The sequence below is a fragment of the Sus scrofa genome, chromosome 12, assembly GCF_000003025.6.
Source record: "Sus scrofa isolate TJ Tabasco breed Duroc chromosome 12, Sscrofa11.1, whole genome shotgun sequence".
In the NCBI taxonomy this organism is placed as follows: Eukaryota; Metazoa; Chordata; class Mammalia; order Artiodactyla; family Suidae; genus Sus; species Sus scrofa.
In genome coordinates this window covers 22,362,402-22,379,480 of record NC_010454.4, presented here as the reverse complement: position 1 = coordinate 22,379,480, position 17,079 = coordinate 22,362,402, and the positions used below count along the sequence as shown (strand labels likewise).

At 51.5% G+C, this 17,079-nt stretch overlaps 1 protein-coding gene across 3 annotated transcripts; it reads left to right on the top strand.

Annotated features, from left to right (window-relative positions):
• On the top strand, positions 358-15,024 carry GSDMA (gasdermin A). Of its 3 annotated transcripts, none has more exons than XM_003131497.3 (12): positions 358-463; positions 2,610-2,828; positions 2,995-3,175; positions 5,739-5,904; positions 7,008-7,104; positions 8,138-8,185; positions 9,086-9,112; positions 10,458-10,478; positions 10,906-11,060; positions 11,808-11,922; positions 13,571-13,644; positions 14,467-15,024. In XM_003131497.3, exons 2-12 carry the CDS (start codon positions 2,615-2,617, stop codon positions 14,707-14,709), a joined length of 1,341 nt encoding a protein of 446 aa, XP_003131545.1. In that variant the 5' UTR covers positions 358-463; positions 2,610-2,614; the 3' UTR covers positions 14,710-15,024. The 3 variants fall into 3 exon arrangements, with proteins under 3 accessions (XP_003131545.1, XP_013835119.1, XP_013835135.1); XM_013979665.2 differs by having other exon boundaries at positions 358-477; XM_013979681.2 differs by lacking the exon at positions 9,086-9,112.

The window sequence follows — 17,079 nt, the reverse complement described above, 5'->3', positions numbered from 1 at the left end:
AAGCCTTCCCCATCTACACATGCACGCGCGCGCACACGCGCGCACACACACACACACACACACACACACACACACACACCCCAACCCCGCCGCCTCTCTCTGAGCCCCCTCCAAGGTGCCTTCTTTCCTCTCCTCTCAGCCCATCAAGCCAAGCCTCCATGGTCACCTCTCCTTCAGCCTTGGCTCCCCCACCCACGCTGGCACCTGCCTGGCATGCACCTGACCCACCCCCTCAGCCCTCAGGAGGCCAGGGCCCAGGGCCTGGGGCAGCGCCGGCGTGGAACAGGTTGATGCTGTTCTCCCGGAAGTGGAGCAGGAGAGGGGTGGGGTCACTGGGGCAGGCGGGGTCCCCGGAAGCCTACATCCTTGCCTCCACGGAGGCATAAAGGAGCAGCCGGTTCTGGTGAGGGAGAGTCATTCTCGCAGCCACAGACCCAGCTGCTGGACCAGACCGAACACCCTGGTAAGAGCTCCCTGGTAAGGGCTTGATGACAGCGGGGGAGGCTGGGGTGTTCTCGGAATGAACACGAACATGAGTGGAACAAGAAGGGCCTAGGAGGCCGGGAGAGCCCAGTGCAGTAGGAACCTTGACCAGCCTCGGGGAGAGAAGGGAGCAGTGGCCCTGGAGAGGTGAGCACTTCTCTGATGAAGACCATACAGCAGTCGCCTGAGCCCTTCCCAGCTGCATTCGGCTGCTCAGGAAGTTGTCCCACCCCATCAGGCCATCCCAGGAATCAGGGTGCTGGAAGCACACTGAAGCTTGTGTGGTTGGCAGAACAGCCCCATGAACCTGTGCATGTGCCTCCGGCTTCCCTGATGCTATGAGGTGCCCACAAGGGGCGTGAGGTGGTTCCAGACCTGCTGGCATGAACTCTTCCACCCCTGGGGCGATCCAGCTATGCCAGCTGGCTGCCCAGCCAGAGCACCTTGGCTTGAAGCTCAAAGACAGAGACTGTGAACCTCAAGTTCTTGCAGGTTCCACGCTCTCCAGGACCCTCTCACCCCAGCTTATGTCTCCCAGGCTCCCAGGGCCCCATTCATTCATTCCCTTGATGGTTTTTTGTCTTGTTTTGTTTTGTTTTGTTTTTTAATTTACGGCTGCACCCATGGCATATGGAAGCTCCTGGGCCAGAGATTGAATCCAAGCCACAGCTATGACCCATGTCACAGCTTCGGCGACACAGGAAATTTACCCCACTGCGCCGAGCCTGGAATCGAACCTGTGCTTACTCAACGGCCTGAGCTGCTGTAGTTGGATTCTTTTTTGTTTTTGTTTTTGTTTTTTTTGGTCCTTTTAGGGCCGCACCTGCAGCATATGGAGGTTCCCAGGCGAGGGGTCAAATCGGAGCTGCAGTTGCCAGCCTATACCACAGCCACAGCAATGCTGGATCCAAGCCACATCTATGACCTACACCACAGCTCATGGCAACACCAGATCCTTAACCCACTGAGCGAGGCCAGGGATCAAACCTGCATCCTCATGGGTATTAGTCGGGTTCGGTAACCACTGAGCCATGACGGGAACTCCAAGCTGAGGCCGCAGAGATGATTAAGACCCACTTCCTGCCCTCTGGGAAGTCACGGTGGAGTAGGCGAGACTCAGGTGATCAGATCACAGCAGGTGACAGGTGTTTAAGAGAGGTATGTACACAGCGTTTCGGGAACACGGGGTGGAGTCACCAGCTGCCTGAGGGGGAGGGGGAGGAGTCCCAGAGGAATGACTGGAAGTGAGTCTTGAAGGATGAGTAGGGATTCTTCAGATGGGGAGGGAGGTACTACAAGCAGAGGAGCAAAGGCAAAGAGCATCAGAGTGCCTGCTTCTGTTGGGCGGTGCCTGGAGGGAGGTGGGTCTACCCTCTGAGCCAGGGGGGCACAAAGGAGGTAAGGGTACAGGGAGGTGACCCACCCACCCAAGGAAGAGGCACCTGGGCAAAACAGCACTGCCTCCCACCCATGGTGGCCGCCTCCCTCCCTCAGACTCCCGGGGTCCTGGTTGTCACAGTCTCTGGGGGGGACAAGTGGGCTTAGCTGTGTGAGAGCAGCTTTCCCACCACAGCTAATGAAATGCTCCAGGCAGGCTCCACGTCCATGAAGAAGGTGAGCGGGGAGGGAGAAAAGAGCCCTTGACGGAGCAAAGAGGGGGGTGTCTCTAGTGTGAACGGTTTTAGCTTTTAAGTCCTCATTTCCTCATCACAAAACGGAGACCCCTGGAGTTCCCTCTGTAACTCAGTGAGTTAAGAGCCCGACTAGTATCCATGAGGATGCAGGTTTGATCCCTGGCCTCACTCAGTGGGTTAAGAATCTGGCATTGCCACAAGCCGCAGCGTAGGTCACAGGTGCAGCTCGGACCTGGTGTGGCTGTGGCTGTGGTGTAGGCCGGTGGCTGCAGCTCCGATTCGACCCCTCGCCTGGGAACTTCCACGCATTTTGGGTGCAGCCCTTAGAGAAAAAAAAAACAACAGAGGAGCCTCTGGTTCCTTTCAGGCCTGATGTTCCAAGAATCCAGGCGTTTTTAGGGGCACCCCCTCCCCCAGAGCCTGGCGACTTCTTTCCACAGAGGAGGCTCTGCTCTCCTACCTTGTCACACACCGGTCTCCCTCCCCCCACAGAGACAATGACCATGTTTGAAAATGTCACCCGGGCCCTGGCCAGACAACTAAACCCTCGGGGGGACCTGACACCCCTGGACAGCCTCATAGACTTCAAGCGCTTCCACCCCTTCTGCCTGGTGCTGAGGAAGAGGAAGAGCACGCTTTTCTGGGGAGCCCGGTACATCCGCACCGACTACACCCTCCTGGATGTGCTTGAACCCGGCAGCTCACCTTCAGGTCAGCCTCTGGCCGTGGCTTGGGGACCGAGGGAGGGGACCAGGCGACGAGGAGGACCCAAAGCTCCCTGTTCCTAGGTTAGGAGTCCTCCAGCCCAATGTTCCCGCAGGAGGCGGGGAACAGGGGGGCCTCCCCGCCCAGCCCCCTGCTCTTCTCCCTCCCGCAGACCCAACAGACTCTGGGAACTTCGGCTTTAAGAATATGCTGGATGCCCGAGTGGAGGGAGAGGTGGACGTGCCCAAGACAGTCAAGGTGACGGGGACGGCGGGGCTGTCCCAGAACAGCACGCTGGAGGTCCAGACACTCAGTGTGGCCCCCAAGGCTCTGGAGACCTTGCACCAGGAGAGGTGAGACTGGGCAAGGCGCAGGGCTACTGGGGTAGGGGGAGCGGGGCGTGGGAAGGGTACTTCGGCCCCTGAGTTAAAGGGCAAGGACCTTCCTATGTGGTGACCTTCCCAGCCTATGGGTGCATCCAGGCCACTTCCTAACCACTGCCTCACCCCACACCCATCGCTCCATCCCCTCTAGTGCCAGCTCCCCATCATCACACACACAAAGATGATGTGTTCACACCGACGTGTTGTGTGACCTTAGAAAGGTCACTTCTCCTCTTGGGACTTCAGTGTTTTGTTTGCTTTTGTTTTTACGGCATAGGGAAGTTCCCAGGCAAGGGGTCGAATCAGAGCTGCAGCTACCAGCCTCCATCACAGCCACAGCCATACCAGGCCTGAGCTGCATCTGTGACCTCTGCCACAGCTGGTGACAACACGAGATCCTCAACCCACTGAGCAAGGCCAGGGATTGAACCTGCCTCCTCCCAGAGACTCTGCTGGGTTCTTAACCCACTGAGCCACAGTGGGAACTCCTGTTTTCTTTAGACTTCAGTTTTCTTCCCTGATGGTGTTACATGAAAGTCCCTAAGGTTCCTTCCTACCCTCAGACTCCATGAAATACACTACCAGGGGAGGGGTCTTGAGCACAGCATTCTGCTCCCGTAAAGGAAGCCCTCGCCCAGCTCCACACCCACACCGAGCAGCCCTGGGAAGGCTGCCCCAGCAGTGCCAGGGGCGTGGCAGATGCCACATCTGTGCTGGGCTCCTCAGCTGTTTTGCTTTACAGGTGAAGTGACTTTTAAGTAGTTAAGCAGTGGTTGAAAGGAGGTGAGGGCTGGGGAGGCAGGAAGGAAGGGCTGGGCCTTGAGACATAAACATTCTGCAGCCGCCCTGAGTGCAAAGCGCCTCCGAGGTGCTGGGCGGTGCAGGAACATCTTTGTCCAAGACCCGCGTGTTCTCGGACTGGGGGGCGAAATATATAGTATAGAGTAAATATATAGGAAATATGAAAATATATGGTAACCATAAGCTAAGGCAAGATGTGATAAATGCCCCAGGAGGGCTGTGGTTGAGTTTTCTGGCAGGTCAAGGGGACTTCTGTCTGGGGAAATGAAGACAGACTTCACAGAGGAGGCAGCCCGTGACCTAGGCCTTGAAAGATGAGTGGAAATTGGACAAGCGGGAGTTCCTGTTGTGGCTCAGAGGGTTAAGAACCTGATCAGTATCCATGAGGATGCAGGTTCAATCCCTGGCCTTGCTCCGTGAATTACAGATCCTGCGTTGCTGCAAGCGGTGGCATAAGTTGCAGGTGCAGCTCTGAGCTGGCATTGCCGTGGCTGTGACATAGGCCAGCAGCTGCAGCTCCGATTAATCCTTTAGTCTGGGAACTTCCATATGCCGCAGGTGTAGCCATAAAAAGACAGAGGAAGGAAGGAAGGAAAAAAAGAAAGAGGAGTTCCCGTCATGGCGCAGTGGAAATGAATCTGACTAGGAACCATGAGGTTGTGGGTTCGATCCCTGGCCTCGCTCAGTGGGTTAAGGATCCAGCATTGCTGTGGCTGTGGCGTAGACTGGTAGCTACAGCTCCGATTAGACCCCTAGCCTGGGAACCTCCATATGCTGTGGAGGCCCTAGAAAGACAAAAAAGAAAGAGAAAAAAGGAAAGAAAGAAAGAGAAGGAAGGAAGGAAAAGAAACAAAAAGAAAAGAAAAGAAATGGACAAGCAGGGCTAGGAGAATGGCATTACAAAAGCACACAGGTGAGGAGTTCCCGTCGTGGCTCAGTGGTTAACGAATCCAACTAAGAACCATGAGGTTGCAGGTTTGATCCCTGGCCTTGCTCAGTGGGTGAAGGATCCGGTGTTGCTGTGAGCTGTGGTGTAGGCTGCAGACATGGTTCGGATCCCAAGTTGCTGTGGCTCTGGCGTAGGCCGGTGGCTACAGCTCCGATTGGACCCCTAGCCTGGGAATCTCCATATGCCGCGGGAGCGGCCCAAGAAATGGCAAAAAAAAAAAAAAAAGGAAAGAAAAAGAATATATATATATATATGTATGTATGGCTGGGTCACTTTGCTGTACAGCAAAAATTGGCCCAACATTGTAAATCAACTATAATTGTGTGTGTGTGTCTTTTTTAGGGCCACACCCATGGCATTTGGAAGTTCCCAGGGTAGGAGTCAAATCAGAGCTACAGCTGCCAGCCTACACAGCCACAGCCGCAAGGAATCCAAGCCTCATCTGTGACCGACACCTCAGCTCATGGCAATGCTGGATCCATAACCCACTGAGTGAGGCCAGGGATTGAACCCGCATCCTTAGGGATACTAGTCGGGTTTGTTACCACTAGGCCACGACGGGAACTCTGACCTCACTTTATAGATGAGGCAACCCAGCCTCAGGGAAGCTGCCCTGCCCGTGAGCGGCGGAGCTGGGTTTCAACCAGAGTCTTACTGCAGAGTCCTCACGCTTCCCCTGACCCCGCCATGCCTCGCTCCTGGGGAGGACGGGCGAAAAGGGAAGGGCATGGCCCAGATGAGAAGATGCTCTCAAATGGTGCCCTCATGGATCTCCTGCCACAGGAAGCTGATGGCCGAGCACCCGTTCCTCAAGGAGATGCGAAGTCGAGGAGAGAACCTGTATGTGGTGATGGAGGTGGTGGAGACGGTGCAGGAGGTCACTCTGCAGAGGGCTGGCAAGGCGGAGGGCTGCTTCTCCCTCCCATTCTTCGCCCCGCTGGGGCTACAGGTTTGATTCACAGATAGACACACACACAGCCTATCCCAGAGGCTGCACTGACTTTGCCCCATCAGTGTCCATGCAGGACACTGAAAAGGACCCACTGGGAGTTCCCATCGCGGCTCAGTGGTTAATGAATCCGACTAGGAACCATGAGGTTGAGGGTTCAATCCCTGGCCTTGTTCAGTGGGTTAAGGATCCAGCATTGCCATGAGCTATAGTGTAGGTCGCAGACACGGCTCGGATCCCGCGTTGCTGTGGCTCTGGCATAGGCCGGCAGCTACAGCTCCGATTCGACTCCTAGCCTGGGAACCTCCATATGCCACAAAAGCGGCCCTAGAAATGGCAAAAAGACAAAAAATAAATAAAAATTTAAAAAAAAAAAAGGACCCACTCCTTCTTCCCGCTTTTCCACCTCCAGACCCCAGCTGGCCAGAAAGAGATCCTCTCTCTGGTCAATGGCACCCAGGTGGGTAGACCCCCGTGCCCAATGCCACGGGAACATATCAGGGAACAAGAAACTCCCAGTCACGGGTGTTCCCTCGCACCGACCCCCATCTACAGCAGAGACATCCTTGCTGTCAGAAAGTGCTCGGTCCCATGAAGGCAACAGAGGTTCAAGGCCAGAGAGCGTAGGCATGGCGAATTCACTGTAAACAAGTAATGCTTTACATACCTCTATCTGTATTATATAAATATTCAAAGGATGAGTGGGAACAGGAGTAGGGCTTAGTCATGGAAGCTTCCTGAAGGAGGTGAGGATGGGACAGACAATGAAGAGGAAGAAGGAACCAGGGCCTGGATGGACGCTCTAAAGTGAGGCAGGGGTGGACAGGCAGCAGATGGAGCAGGTCTGCCCAGTTCCCTCGTGGGTCTGAACCAGGAAGAGAGAAACGGGTCGTTATGGGATGAGCAGCGGAAACGAGCAGAAGAGCACTGAAGCTCACTCCTCTGGGGGGAAGGCAATCAAGGACACCGCTGAAGCGTCCCCAACTTCTTATCTCCCCAAAGGCTCTCGGGCCTGGCCCTCCCCTGGCCTCCTAGCCCCTTGCTCCCAATGTCTCGCCCTTAGGATCTCTGCAGAATCACAAATCCTCCTCGTCTTATCCTAGGGATCCATAAACCACAAGGAGGCTGTGACCATCCCCAAGGGCTGCATCCTGGCCTTTCGAGTGAGACAGCTGGTGGTCAAAGGCAGAGATGAGTGGGGTAAGCATGTTCTCCCCTCAAGGCAAGACCTCCTTGCACCACTGCTAGGGCATCCTGGTCCCCCCTTGCAGCAATGTCAGGGAATGAGTGAAGGGTACTGTACTGTGGTCCAGCTGCCAGAGACAGCACTGCTGGGGCTGCTCTGGAGAGGGAGTGAGGAACTCCCAGGTTCTGAGCACCTCCTGAGGGCTAGGCACTGGGTCAGCGGGGGGAGGGGAGTGCCAAGATGAGCAAGCACAGACTTTGCTCTCAGGATGTCTGTGGGGGGAGTTCCCTGGTGGCTCAGCAGGTTAAGGATCAGTGTTGTCACTGCTGTGGCTTGGGTTGTTGCTGGGGTGCAGGTTTAATCCCTGGACCTGGGAACACCCGCATGCCACAGGCATGGCCAAAAAAGAGAAGTCTGTAGTTGATGGAGGAAACAGATGCAGACCCCAATACTAGAATGCAAGGTAGAAAATAGTGGTATCTGAGTTCCTATCATGGCTCAGTGGTAAGGAACACAACTAGTATCCATGAGGACATGGGTTGGACCCCTGGCCTCGCTCAGTGGGTTAAAGGATCTGGCATTGCTGAGAGCTGCAGTGTAGGCTGCAGACACGGCTCGGGTACCACAGCATTGCTGTGGCTGTAGTATAGGCAGGTGGGCAGCTGTAGCTCTGATTGGACCCCTAACCTGGGAATTTCCGTATGCTGCAGGCACAGCCCTAAAAAGCAAATAGAAAGAAAGAAAGAGAGAGAGAGAGAGGAAGGAAGGAAGGAAGAAAGAAAGAAAGAAAGAAAGAAAGAAAGAAAGAAAGAAAGAAAGAAAGAAAGAAAGAAAGAAAGAAAGAAAGAAAAGGAAGAAAATAGTTATCATAGGAAAGGATTTACAGAGGAAGAAAAGATTACTTCCAGCAACAGAGGTGGAGCAAGGGATTCTAAGGCATTCAAGGGCATGACCCTAGCCCTTAGCAGAGCCCTAGGGCTTGAGACTAGACAAGGAAAAGTGGGGCTGCTGTTAAGAGTCCTCCCCTCCCTTCTCCTGCTCTTACAGATATTCCGCATATCTGCAACGATAACATGCAAACCTTCCCTCCTGGAGGTAAGTGAAATTGCTTCCTTGCTCTGCACGTCTTCTCCCCTACCCCTGACATTATCTGCTGAAAGCCTGCCCCCTCCGATAGAGTATACCACAATCCTCCAGGGAGCCCCCTGGTTTTGTTTCCCAAGTCCCTAAAAATATTGATCCTCAGAGTTCCCATGGTGGCACGGTGGGTTAAGAACCGGACTAGTATCCATGAGGATGTGGGTTCAATCGCTGGCCTTGCTTAATGGGTTAAGGATCCGGCATTGCCATGTGCTGTGGCATAGGCCATAGATGTGGCTCAGATCCCCGTTGCTGTGGCTGTGGTGTAGGCTGGCAGCTGCCGCTCCAACTCAGCCCCTAGCCTGGAACGTCCATATGCTGTAGGTGTGCCCTAAAAAGGAAAAAAGAAGAAGAAAAGTATTTATCCCCAACTTCCAGAAAGGCAGATAGAGGCGTATAAATATGCCCAAGAGAGACAGAGAAATAGAGAGACCCAAAGGAACCATCGAAAGCAGAAATAAGACCTGGAGACAATGCCTGTTCCCAAATTATAGGGGCGGATGAGCTAATATCATTCTGTTTTTATAATGATTATAATGATCACTGAGAAGGGGTTCCCACTGTGGCTCAGTGGTAAGGAATCCAACTAGTATCCATGAAGATGCAGGTTCTATCCCTGGCCTCGCTCAGAGGGTTAAGGATCCGGCATTGCTATGGCTGTAGCCTAGGCTTTCAGCTGCAGCTCCAATTCGACCCCTAGCCTGGGAACTTCCTCATGCCTCAGATGCCACCCTAAAAAGCAAAAAATAAAATAAAATAAAATCGATCACTGATTAAGCTGCCTTGATAACTGCTCTAGATAAAAAGGCACAAAGAGGTTTTCTGCTGACATATGCGCATTGTTTCTGTCTTCAGAAAGGCCAGAAGAGGAGAAGTTCACCCGTAAGTGCTTCCTGTCCTTCTACTGCAACTTTCTTGACAGTTTTATTTTTATTTTTATATTTTTATTTTTTGGTCTTTTCAGGGCCATGCCCGCAGCATACAGAGATTCCCAGGCTAGGGGTTAAATTGAAGCTGTAGCCACCAGCCCACACCACAGCCACAGCAACACCAGATCCTTAACCCACTGAACGAGGCCAGGGATTGAACCTGCATCCTCATGGATACCAGTCATATTCGTTTCTGCTGAGCCACGACGGGACCACTTCTTGACAGTTTTAAAACTCCAATTTTTTTCTTCCCTTCTCTCTGGGACTGACCAGGAACGTGGCAGAGCAGATCTTAGCAAACTGTGGTCTCTGAACTGTTGCAGGAATGCCAATAGCTTAGGAAAAAGCAGAGGAAGGGGAAAGTCTTGGAAAAGAGGCCTGGGTGGTCTGAGCCCTCCCATCTCTGTCCTCAAGGCCTTGGTAACTATAACCTGTCATTCTTTTTTTTTTTTTTTTTTTTTTTTTTGGCCTTTTCAGGGCTGCACCTGCAGCATATGGAAGTTCCCAGGCTAGGAGTCTAATCAGAGCTGTAGCTGATGGCCTACACCCCAGCCACAGCAATGCAGGATCCGAACCTCATCTTCGGCCTACACCACAGGTCATGGCAACGCTGGATCCTTCACCCACTGATCGAGGCCAGGGATCGAACCCGCCACCTCATGGTTCCTAGTCAGATTTGTTTCTGCTGTACCACGACGGGAACTCCCTATAACCTGTTACTCTCTGGCTGCATCTCGGCCACCTGGCACCCAGGATGGGAGCTGCAGAGTCACAGTGATGACAAGCCAATCCAGGTGCCCCCTTTCATAACCTATTAGCTTTTCTGCTGCTCTATTCCTGCCTCCACGAATGGAACAAGAGTATCCTTAAGAAGGCTGGGAGAGGGAGTTCCCGTGGTGACTCACTGGTTAACGAACCCGACTAGGATCCATGAGAATACAGGTCCAATCCCTGACCTCGCTCAGTAGGTTAAGGATCCAGTGTTGCCATGAGCTGTGGTGTAGGCCAAAGATGAAGCTCGGATCCCACATTGCTGTGGCTGTGGTGTAGGCTGGCATCTGCAGCCCGATTTGACCCCTAGCCTGGGAACATCCATATACCTCAGGTATGGCCCTAAAAAAAATAAATAAAATAAAATAAAGTAAAGTAAAATAAAATAAAATAAAATAAAATAAAGAAGGCTGGGATACCCCAGGAGACAGGATATATTTCCTAACCTCCTCCATTCCTGTCTCATCCCCTGGGTATGGCTACTATTTTGGAGGATTACATTCTAATTGATTTTTTTTTCCCCTCAGTTATCCAGGCATCTGATGTTGGTAAGGAATTTTGTGTTTCTCCCCAGATTTTGGCAAGGAAGGCCGTGGAGGGAGGGGTTGAAGGGAGGGGAGGACAAATGCTGAGTCCCAGGTGCCGGGGCTGGAGCCACTTCCAGAAAGCCAGTCTTTCTAAAGGGGGCTGGACATTTTCCTAGGATGCCAGGCCCCCAGAGGGTCAGGCCAAGGATCAATCTGTCCTGATCCACCCCCATGCCCCTGGATTTAATCAGCTCCGATTCAAACTTCCATATGCCCTGGGTGTGGCCCTGAAAATACAAAAAAAAAAAAAGAGAGAGAGAGAGAGAGAGAGGCCAGTCTCCAGCCGAGAGCAGAGCCCGGGGCCCTGAGTTGGACTGCGGGAAGGAGGTCTGCAGGGAGAGTGGGGATTGAACTGATGGGGAGGGTGCCATGTCTACTGTGCCCACAGGGGAGGTACACGAGGACTTCAGGACACTAAAAGAAGAGGTTGAAAGGGAGACCCAGGAAGTGGAGAAGCTGAGCCCAAGAGGAAGGAGCTCCCTGCTCTGCTCCCTCAGCAAACTCCTTGGGAAGAAAAAGGAGCTACAAGACCTGGAGCTCACAGTGAGGCCCCGTTGGAAGGGTGGTGGGTGCAGGCAGAAGGCTTTCGGTAGACGTGCCTGTGGGTGGCGCAGCCGGTGCGGAGCTGGCAGATCTGGCAGAAGTGGTCAGTGGCCAGGGTCCCCGAGGGTGGTCAAGTGCCTACCCCACCCCACCCGCAGGCTGCCAGGCGCCACTGCTCCCTGTGCCCCCTTGGAGAAGGGCAAACCCATGCAGATTCCCCCAAAACACATGCTCCCTCTGGATGAACAGAAGGCAGGCAGAGGGCCAGCCGGACCCTCATTGGAAGGGGGCTCAACCTCCCCTTTCTCAACTCCAAGGCACAGCAATCAAGGAACTCAGGAGTCCAATCCATTTCAGGATTTGATAGCATGGAAAAGAAATGAGGAAATGGAGTTCCCATCGTGGCTCAGCCGTAACAAACCCAACTAGTATCCATGAGAACTCGGGTTTGATCCTTGGCTTTGCTCAGTGGGTTAGGGATCCGGCGTTGCCGTGGGCTATGGTAGAGGTCGCAGACGCGGCTCAGATCCACATTGCTGTGGCTGTGACATAGGCCAGCAGCTGCAGCTCGGATTTGACCCCCAGCCTGGGAACCTCCGTATGCTGCAGGTATGGCCCTAAAAAAAAGAGAGAGAGAGAAAGAAATGAGGAAATAGAAATAGTTAACATCTCAAGCAGTTGCTATGTGCCAGACACTGGGCTGGGTCTTTTACCCGTGTCATCTTTGTCACCCATCTCTCCCCACAGCTAGAAGGGGCTCTAGACAAAGGGCATGAAGTGACGCTGGAGGCCCTCCCAAAAGATGTCCTACCATCAAAGGAGGCTATGGGTGCGGTCCTCTACTTCCTTGGCGCTCTAACAGGTAAGCGGGGAGTGAGCGCTTCATTCACTTGCCTTTTCAGTGGTGGGAATGGGTCACTAAGTGAATTCCCAAATGAATGAACGAATGAATGAATGAGTAAATCCATACATGCTGGGCAAATTATGTCACAGGTAAGTAGTTTACATCCACATCTTTCTTTTCTTTTTGTGTTTGTCTTTTGTCTTTTTAAGGCCGCACCCGTGGCAGATGGAGGATCCCAGGCTAGGGGTTGAATCGGAGCTATAGCCGCTGGCCTACACCAGAGCCACAGCAACGCCGGATCGAAGCCGCGTCTGCAACCTACACCACAGCTCACGGCAACACGGGATCCTTAACCCACTGAGCGAGGCCAGGGGTCAAACCCAAAACCTCATGATTCCTAGTCGGATTCGTTTCTGCTGTTCCACGACGGGAACTCCCCACATCTTTCAAAACTGGTTTCATTCCTAAGGATTCACTTGGTCCCCGCAGCCTCATCTTGCCAAGAGGTTGGGCCATAACCCTAGTTCAATCAGTCACATATTTAAACCTTTGGCATCTTAGCTAAGCTCATCATTTTTTGGACCAAGCCCAGGGCATGCAGAAGTTTCTGGGCCAGGGATCAAACCTGCGCCACAGGAGTGACCTCAGCCATAGCAGTGACAACGCCAGCTCCTTAACCTGATGAGCCACCAAGGAACTCCTATTCATCATTTTTATATCAATACCTGTTAGCTTTTTTTTTTTTTTTTTCTTACAACGTACCTGTGGCATTTGGGAGTTCCCAGGCTAGTGGTCGAATCGGAGCTGCAGCTACAGGCCTGTACCATAGCCAGAGCAACACTAGGTCCAAGCTGCCTCTGAGACCTACGTCACAGTTTATGACAACAGCAGGTCCTTAATCCACTGAGCAAGGCCAGGGATCAAACCTGCATACTTACAACTCTATGTTGAGCTCTTAACCTGCTGAGCCACAGTGGGAACTCTGATGTCTGTTAGCTTTAATTTGAGGATAATACCTTCTGATCTTGCCCCTGAATTCTCATTTTCCCTCTGCAAAAAGCATTCGCCAACTTTGAAAAACTCTCAGGGGAGTTCCTGTTATGGTGCCGCGGAAACGAATCCATATCTTTGAGGATGTGGGTTCGATCCCTGGCCTTGCTCAGTGGGTCAGGGATCCGGCACTGCCATGAGCTGTGGAGTAGGTCGCAGACACAGTTCAGATGCCATGTTGCTGTGGCTGTGGTGTAGGCCAGCAGCTGTAGCTCTGATTCGACCCCTAGCCTGTGAACTTCCATATGCCTCAGGTGCAGCCCTTAAAAAAAGCAAAAAAGTGAAAAAGAAAAACTCTCTGCTCCTTCACATGGAAGCTGAGGTGCTTGTTCCTTCGGAAGCCTGCCCTCAAGCACCAAGACCAAAGTAGACCCCTCCACTACGCTCCCGTAAGAGAACTTACATTGTAATCGAATTTCTTTGTCTTCCCCACAAGCCTGGAAGTTCTCCAGTGAAGGGAGGATGAATTTTTATCTAACACACCCAGCAAAGGTGCCTGGCACGGAGCAGGCATTCAACCCCGGATGAATATATGACTCAATTAACACTGAAATTCTGGAAGTACACCCATTTGGACCAACACCACACATCTCTTTCTCTGCTTTTTTTTCTCCAGAGCTAAGTGAAGCCCAACAGAAGCTTCTAGTAAAATCCATGGAGAAGAACATCCTACCGGTGCAGCTAAAGTTGGTGAGCAAAAATGGCAGATGTGGGGGAGAGTTTGAAGGGAAAGATACAATTAAGCCTAATGACAGACAGAACCGTCTTGCTGGGCCTCTGCCTCATCCCAAGAGCTCATGCCCACTTCTCATTTCTCTCCATGTTGCTTCCTCTTCGTTCTTTTGCAACTAGGGGTAGAAAAGTGCATTTCGGGGCCATCACCTGGGTCTTTCAGCCTGATCCTGGCCGAAGAGACAGAAAATTCTGGCTTGGTTTATTCCCAACTGAGTGACATGAGCAAATCTTTTTTTTTTTTTTTTTTTTTTTTTTGGTCTTTTTAGGGCTGCACCTGCGGCATATGGAGGTTCCCAGGCTAGGGGGCCCCTTGGAGCTGTAGCCGCCGGCCTACGCCAGAGCCACAGCAATGCAGGATCTGAGCCGAATCTGCAACCTACACCACAGCTCACAGCAACGCCAGATCCTTAACCCACTGAGCAAGGGCAGGGATCGAACCCACAATCTCTTGGTTCCTAATCGGATTTGTTTCCACTGCGCCACAACGGGAACACCTTTTTTTGTTTTGTTTTTTTGGGTTTTTTTTTGTCTACATGAGCAAATCTGAACATCTGAGTCAGCCTCTATTCACTCCTCTGTAAAATGGGTCTAAAAATAAATGGGGTGCCCCCTGTACAGGGTGGTTAAAAGGCCCAGATGGAGTTGCAATGTAACGTAACAAAAGGAGTGATAGTAAGAGAAAGATAGTCCTCTTTCTGTGGTTTTCATGAGTTTGGAGAAAGGAAGAAAGGTTTCCAGATCTTTCTTTTTCATGCTCTTTTGGTTCTGGGCTTCCAGGTGGAGAGCACGATGGAACAGCATTTCCTACAGGATAAAGAAGGTGTTTTCCCCCTGCAACCTGAGCTGCTTTCCTCCCTTGGGGAAGAGGAACTGACCCTCACAGAGGCCCTCGTGGGGCTGAGTGGCCTGGAAGTGCAGCGATCAGGCCCCCAGTATACGTGGGACCCAGACACTCTCCCCCATCTCTGTGCCCTCTATGCTGGCCTCTCCCTCATGCAGCTACTAAGCAAGGCCTCCTAATTTGCAGTTCCCTTCCCTACCTCACTGTGCCATGTCCTAACACCCAAGGGCATTTCAGAGCCACCAGGCTGAGGATGGTGGAAACCCTAGCTGATCACCCAAGAGAACCAATTTCCACTTGTCCAACTCTGTGTATTCCCCTGCCCCTATGGCTCCACAACCCACCCGCTGGCCTAAATCCTCTAAAAGTGGAAACTTTTGAAACTATGAATCATTTCAGCAAAGCCAAAAATAATTTCCTATCCCAAGCCCTCTCACTTCTGATTCCAAAAATGAAGCTCTACTGGAATTGATGAAACATATTATTTCACTTTGGGTGTGACTTTTGGTGTGTTTCTTTTTTTTTTTTTTTCTTTTTTCTTTTTGGCCATGCCCACATCATGCAGAAGTCCCCAGGCCAGGGATCAAACTTGTGCCACAGCAGTCACAGCACCAGGTCCTTAACCCACTGAGCCACCAGGGAACTCCTTGGTGTGTTTCTGTAAAGAATCCATCAGAAGGAAATTATCAATTTGTGCTAAAAAAAACCAGACATTATCATACTACACATAGATTACACGTACATGAATACGCTTAGGCTATCCTCAAGCAAACGCTCTTGGAAAAGAACTACGAGGGTGTAGAATGTGGAATCCAGATTATAAAGTCAGAAGATGATCAAAGCAGCTTGTCTTCAAAGAGGAAGCTTTGGGGTTCTCTGGACTTGAGGGACTGGAAAAGGCAAAGACCTAGAGATGCATGGGACAAGCCCCAAACAAGAGCAAGAAAACTTCCAAGTTTATTGAATGGAAAATGCAGATAAGCCAAAAGAATAGCACCCAAGAATAAGACTGACCCAAAACTTTAAAAAATAAAACATAGGCGTTCCCGTCAGGGCTCAGTGGTTAACGAACCCGACTAGGAACCATGAGGTTGCTGGTTCGATCCCTGGCCTTGCTCAGTGGGTTAACAATCCAGCATTGCCGTGAGCTGTAGTGTAGGTTGCAGACGCGGCTCGGATCTCAAGTTTCTGTGGCTCTGGCTTAGGCCAGCGGCTATAGCTCCGATGAGACCCCTAGCCTGGAAACCTCCATATGCCCCGGGAGCAGCCCAAGAAATGGAAAAAAAAAAAAGAAAATATACTGGAGTTCCTGTTCTGCCTCAACAGTTAAGAACCTGACTAGTATCCATGAGGATGCTGATTCAATCCCTGACCTCATTCAGTGGGTTAAGGATCCAACGTTGCCTCAAGCTGTGGTGCAGGTCACAGATGTGGCTCGGATCCCGCATTGCTGTGACTGTGGTGTAGGCCGACAGCTGCAGCTCCAATTCAGCCCCTAGCCAGGGAACTTCCATATGCCTTGGGTGTGGCTCTGAAAAAAAATAAAAAATAAATAAAATAAAAATAAAATAAAATATATTATATTCTCATTTCAACTTTTCTTCTTCTGCCTTCAATTCAGGGAGATTGTAGGAGGAAGGGATGTCTGAAGGCTTGACATATGGACAGGTTAATACAGATATTCAGTCTCGTAAAACTGCTGGGTTCATGCAAGCCTCCTCTGCCTAAAGCTGGTTTTTAGCATCTTTCACCAATCTCTTTTAAAATAATCCTTTGGGTGGAATAATTCTTCCAAGGTTTTTGGCCTCAAGAGTCAGACGCTCCCCTTTCTTCACCACCCCTGCCCAGGCTGGTTCCCTCACTCACCAAGAATTCATGACCAAGCGCCAAAGGCTTTGGGTTAAGCCATCCTCCCCCATCCTGGGGCATCTTCCAAGGCCTCACCCTATTGCCCAAGGACATAGTGGGTAGTTATCTGCTGACTTGAGTGTTTTTTCCCTTGTGATGTAAACTTAATAAAGAGGTGAGCTAACACCCTCACCATCCAGAAGGGTAACTTCATAAAGATGAAACACAAAGCCTGTCTGTCTTCTTCCTTTACCATTCTCGCCCACCTTCAGTCACAGATATGATGTTACAAAGAAGAGGCCTACTAGATTCATTCCAGTGATGATTCAAAAGTCCTGATATCCATCTCCCAGCCCCAGGGACGAGGAGGACAGTTAGGGAGGAATTGGTAAAGGCCTCTTTCCCTAAAACCGGAGAATGCACTTGTCCATTTAGCAAATGGTTGTTTAGTACAAGGAGCTGTTTGCTGCAATAGTATAAAGGGGGAGGATACAGAGAATAGTCTCTCTCTGTATAAAGAAGAACATGGCTAAAACATATTCTCTGCCCTCTAGGACCTTACCCAGGGCTAGGTTGTCTTACAGGATCTGACCTGGTCTAAAACTTCCATTTATGGAAGAGACTAAAGTTCCAAGAGGAGTTCCCATCCTGGTGCAGTGGGTTAAGAATTGACTGAAGTGGCTCCAGTGGCTGCAGAGGTG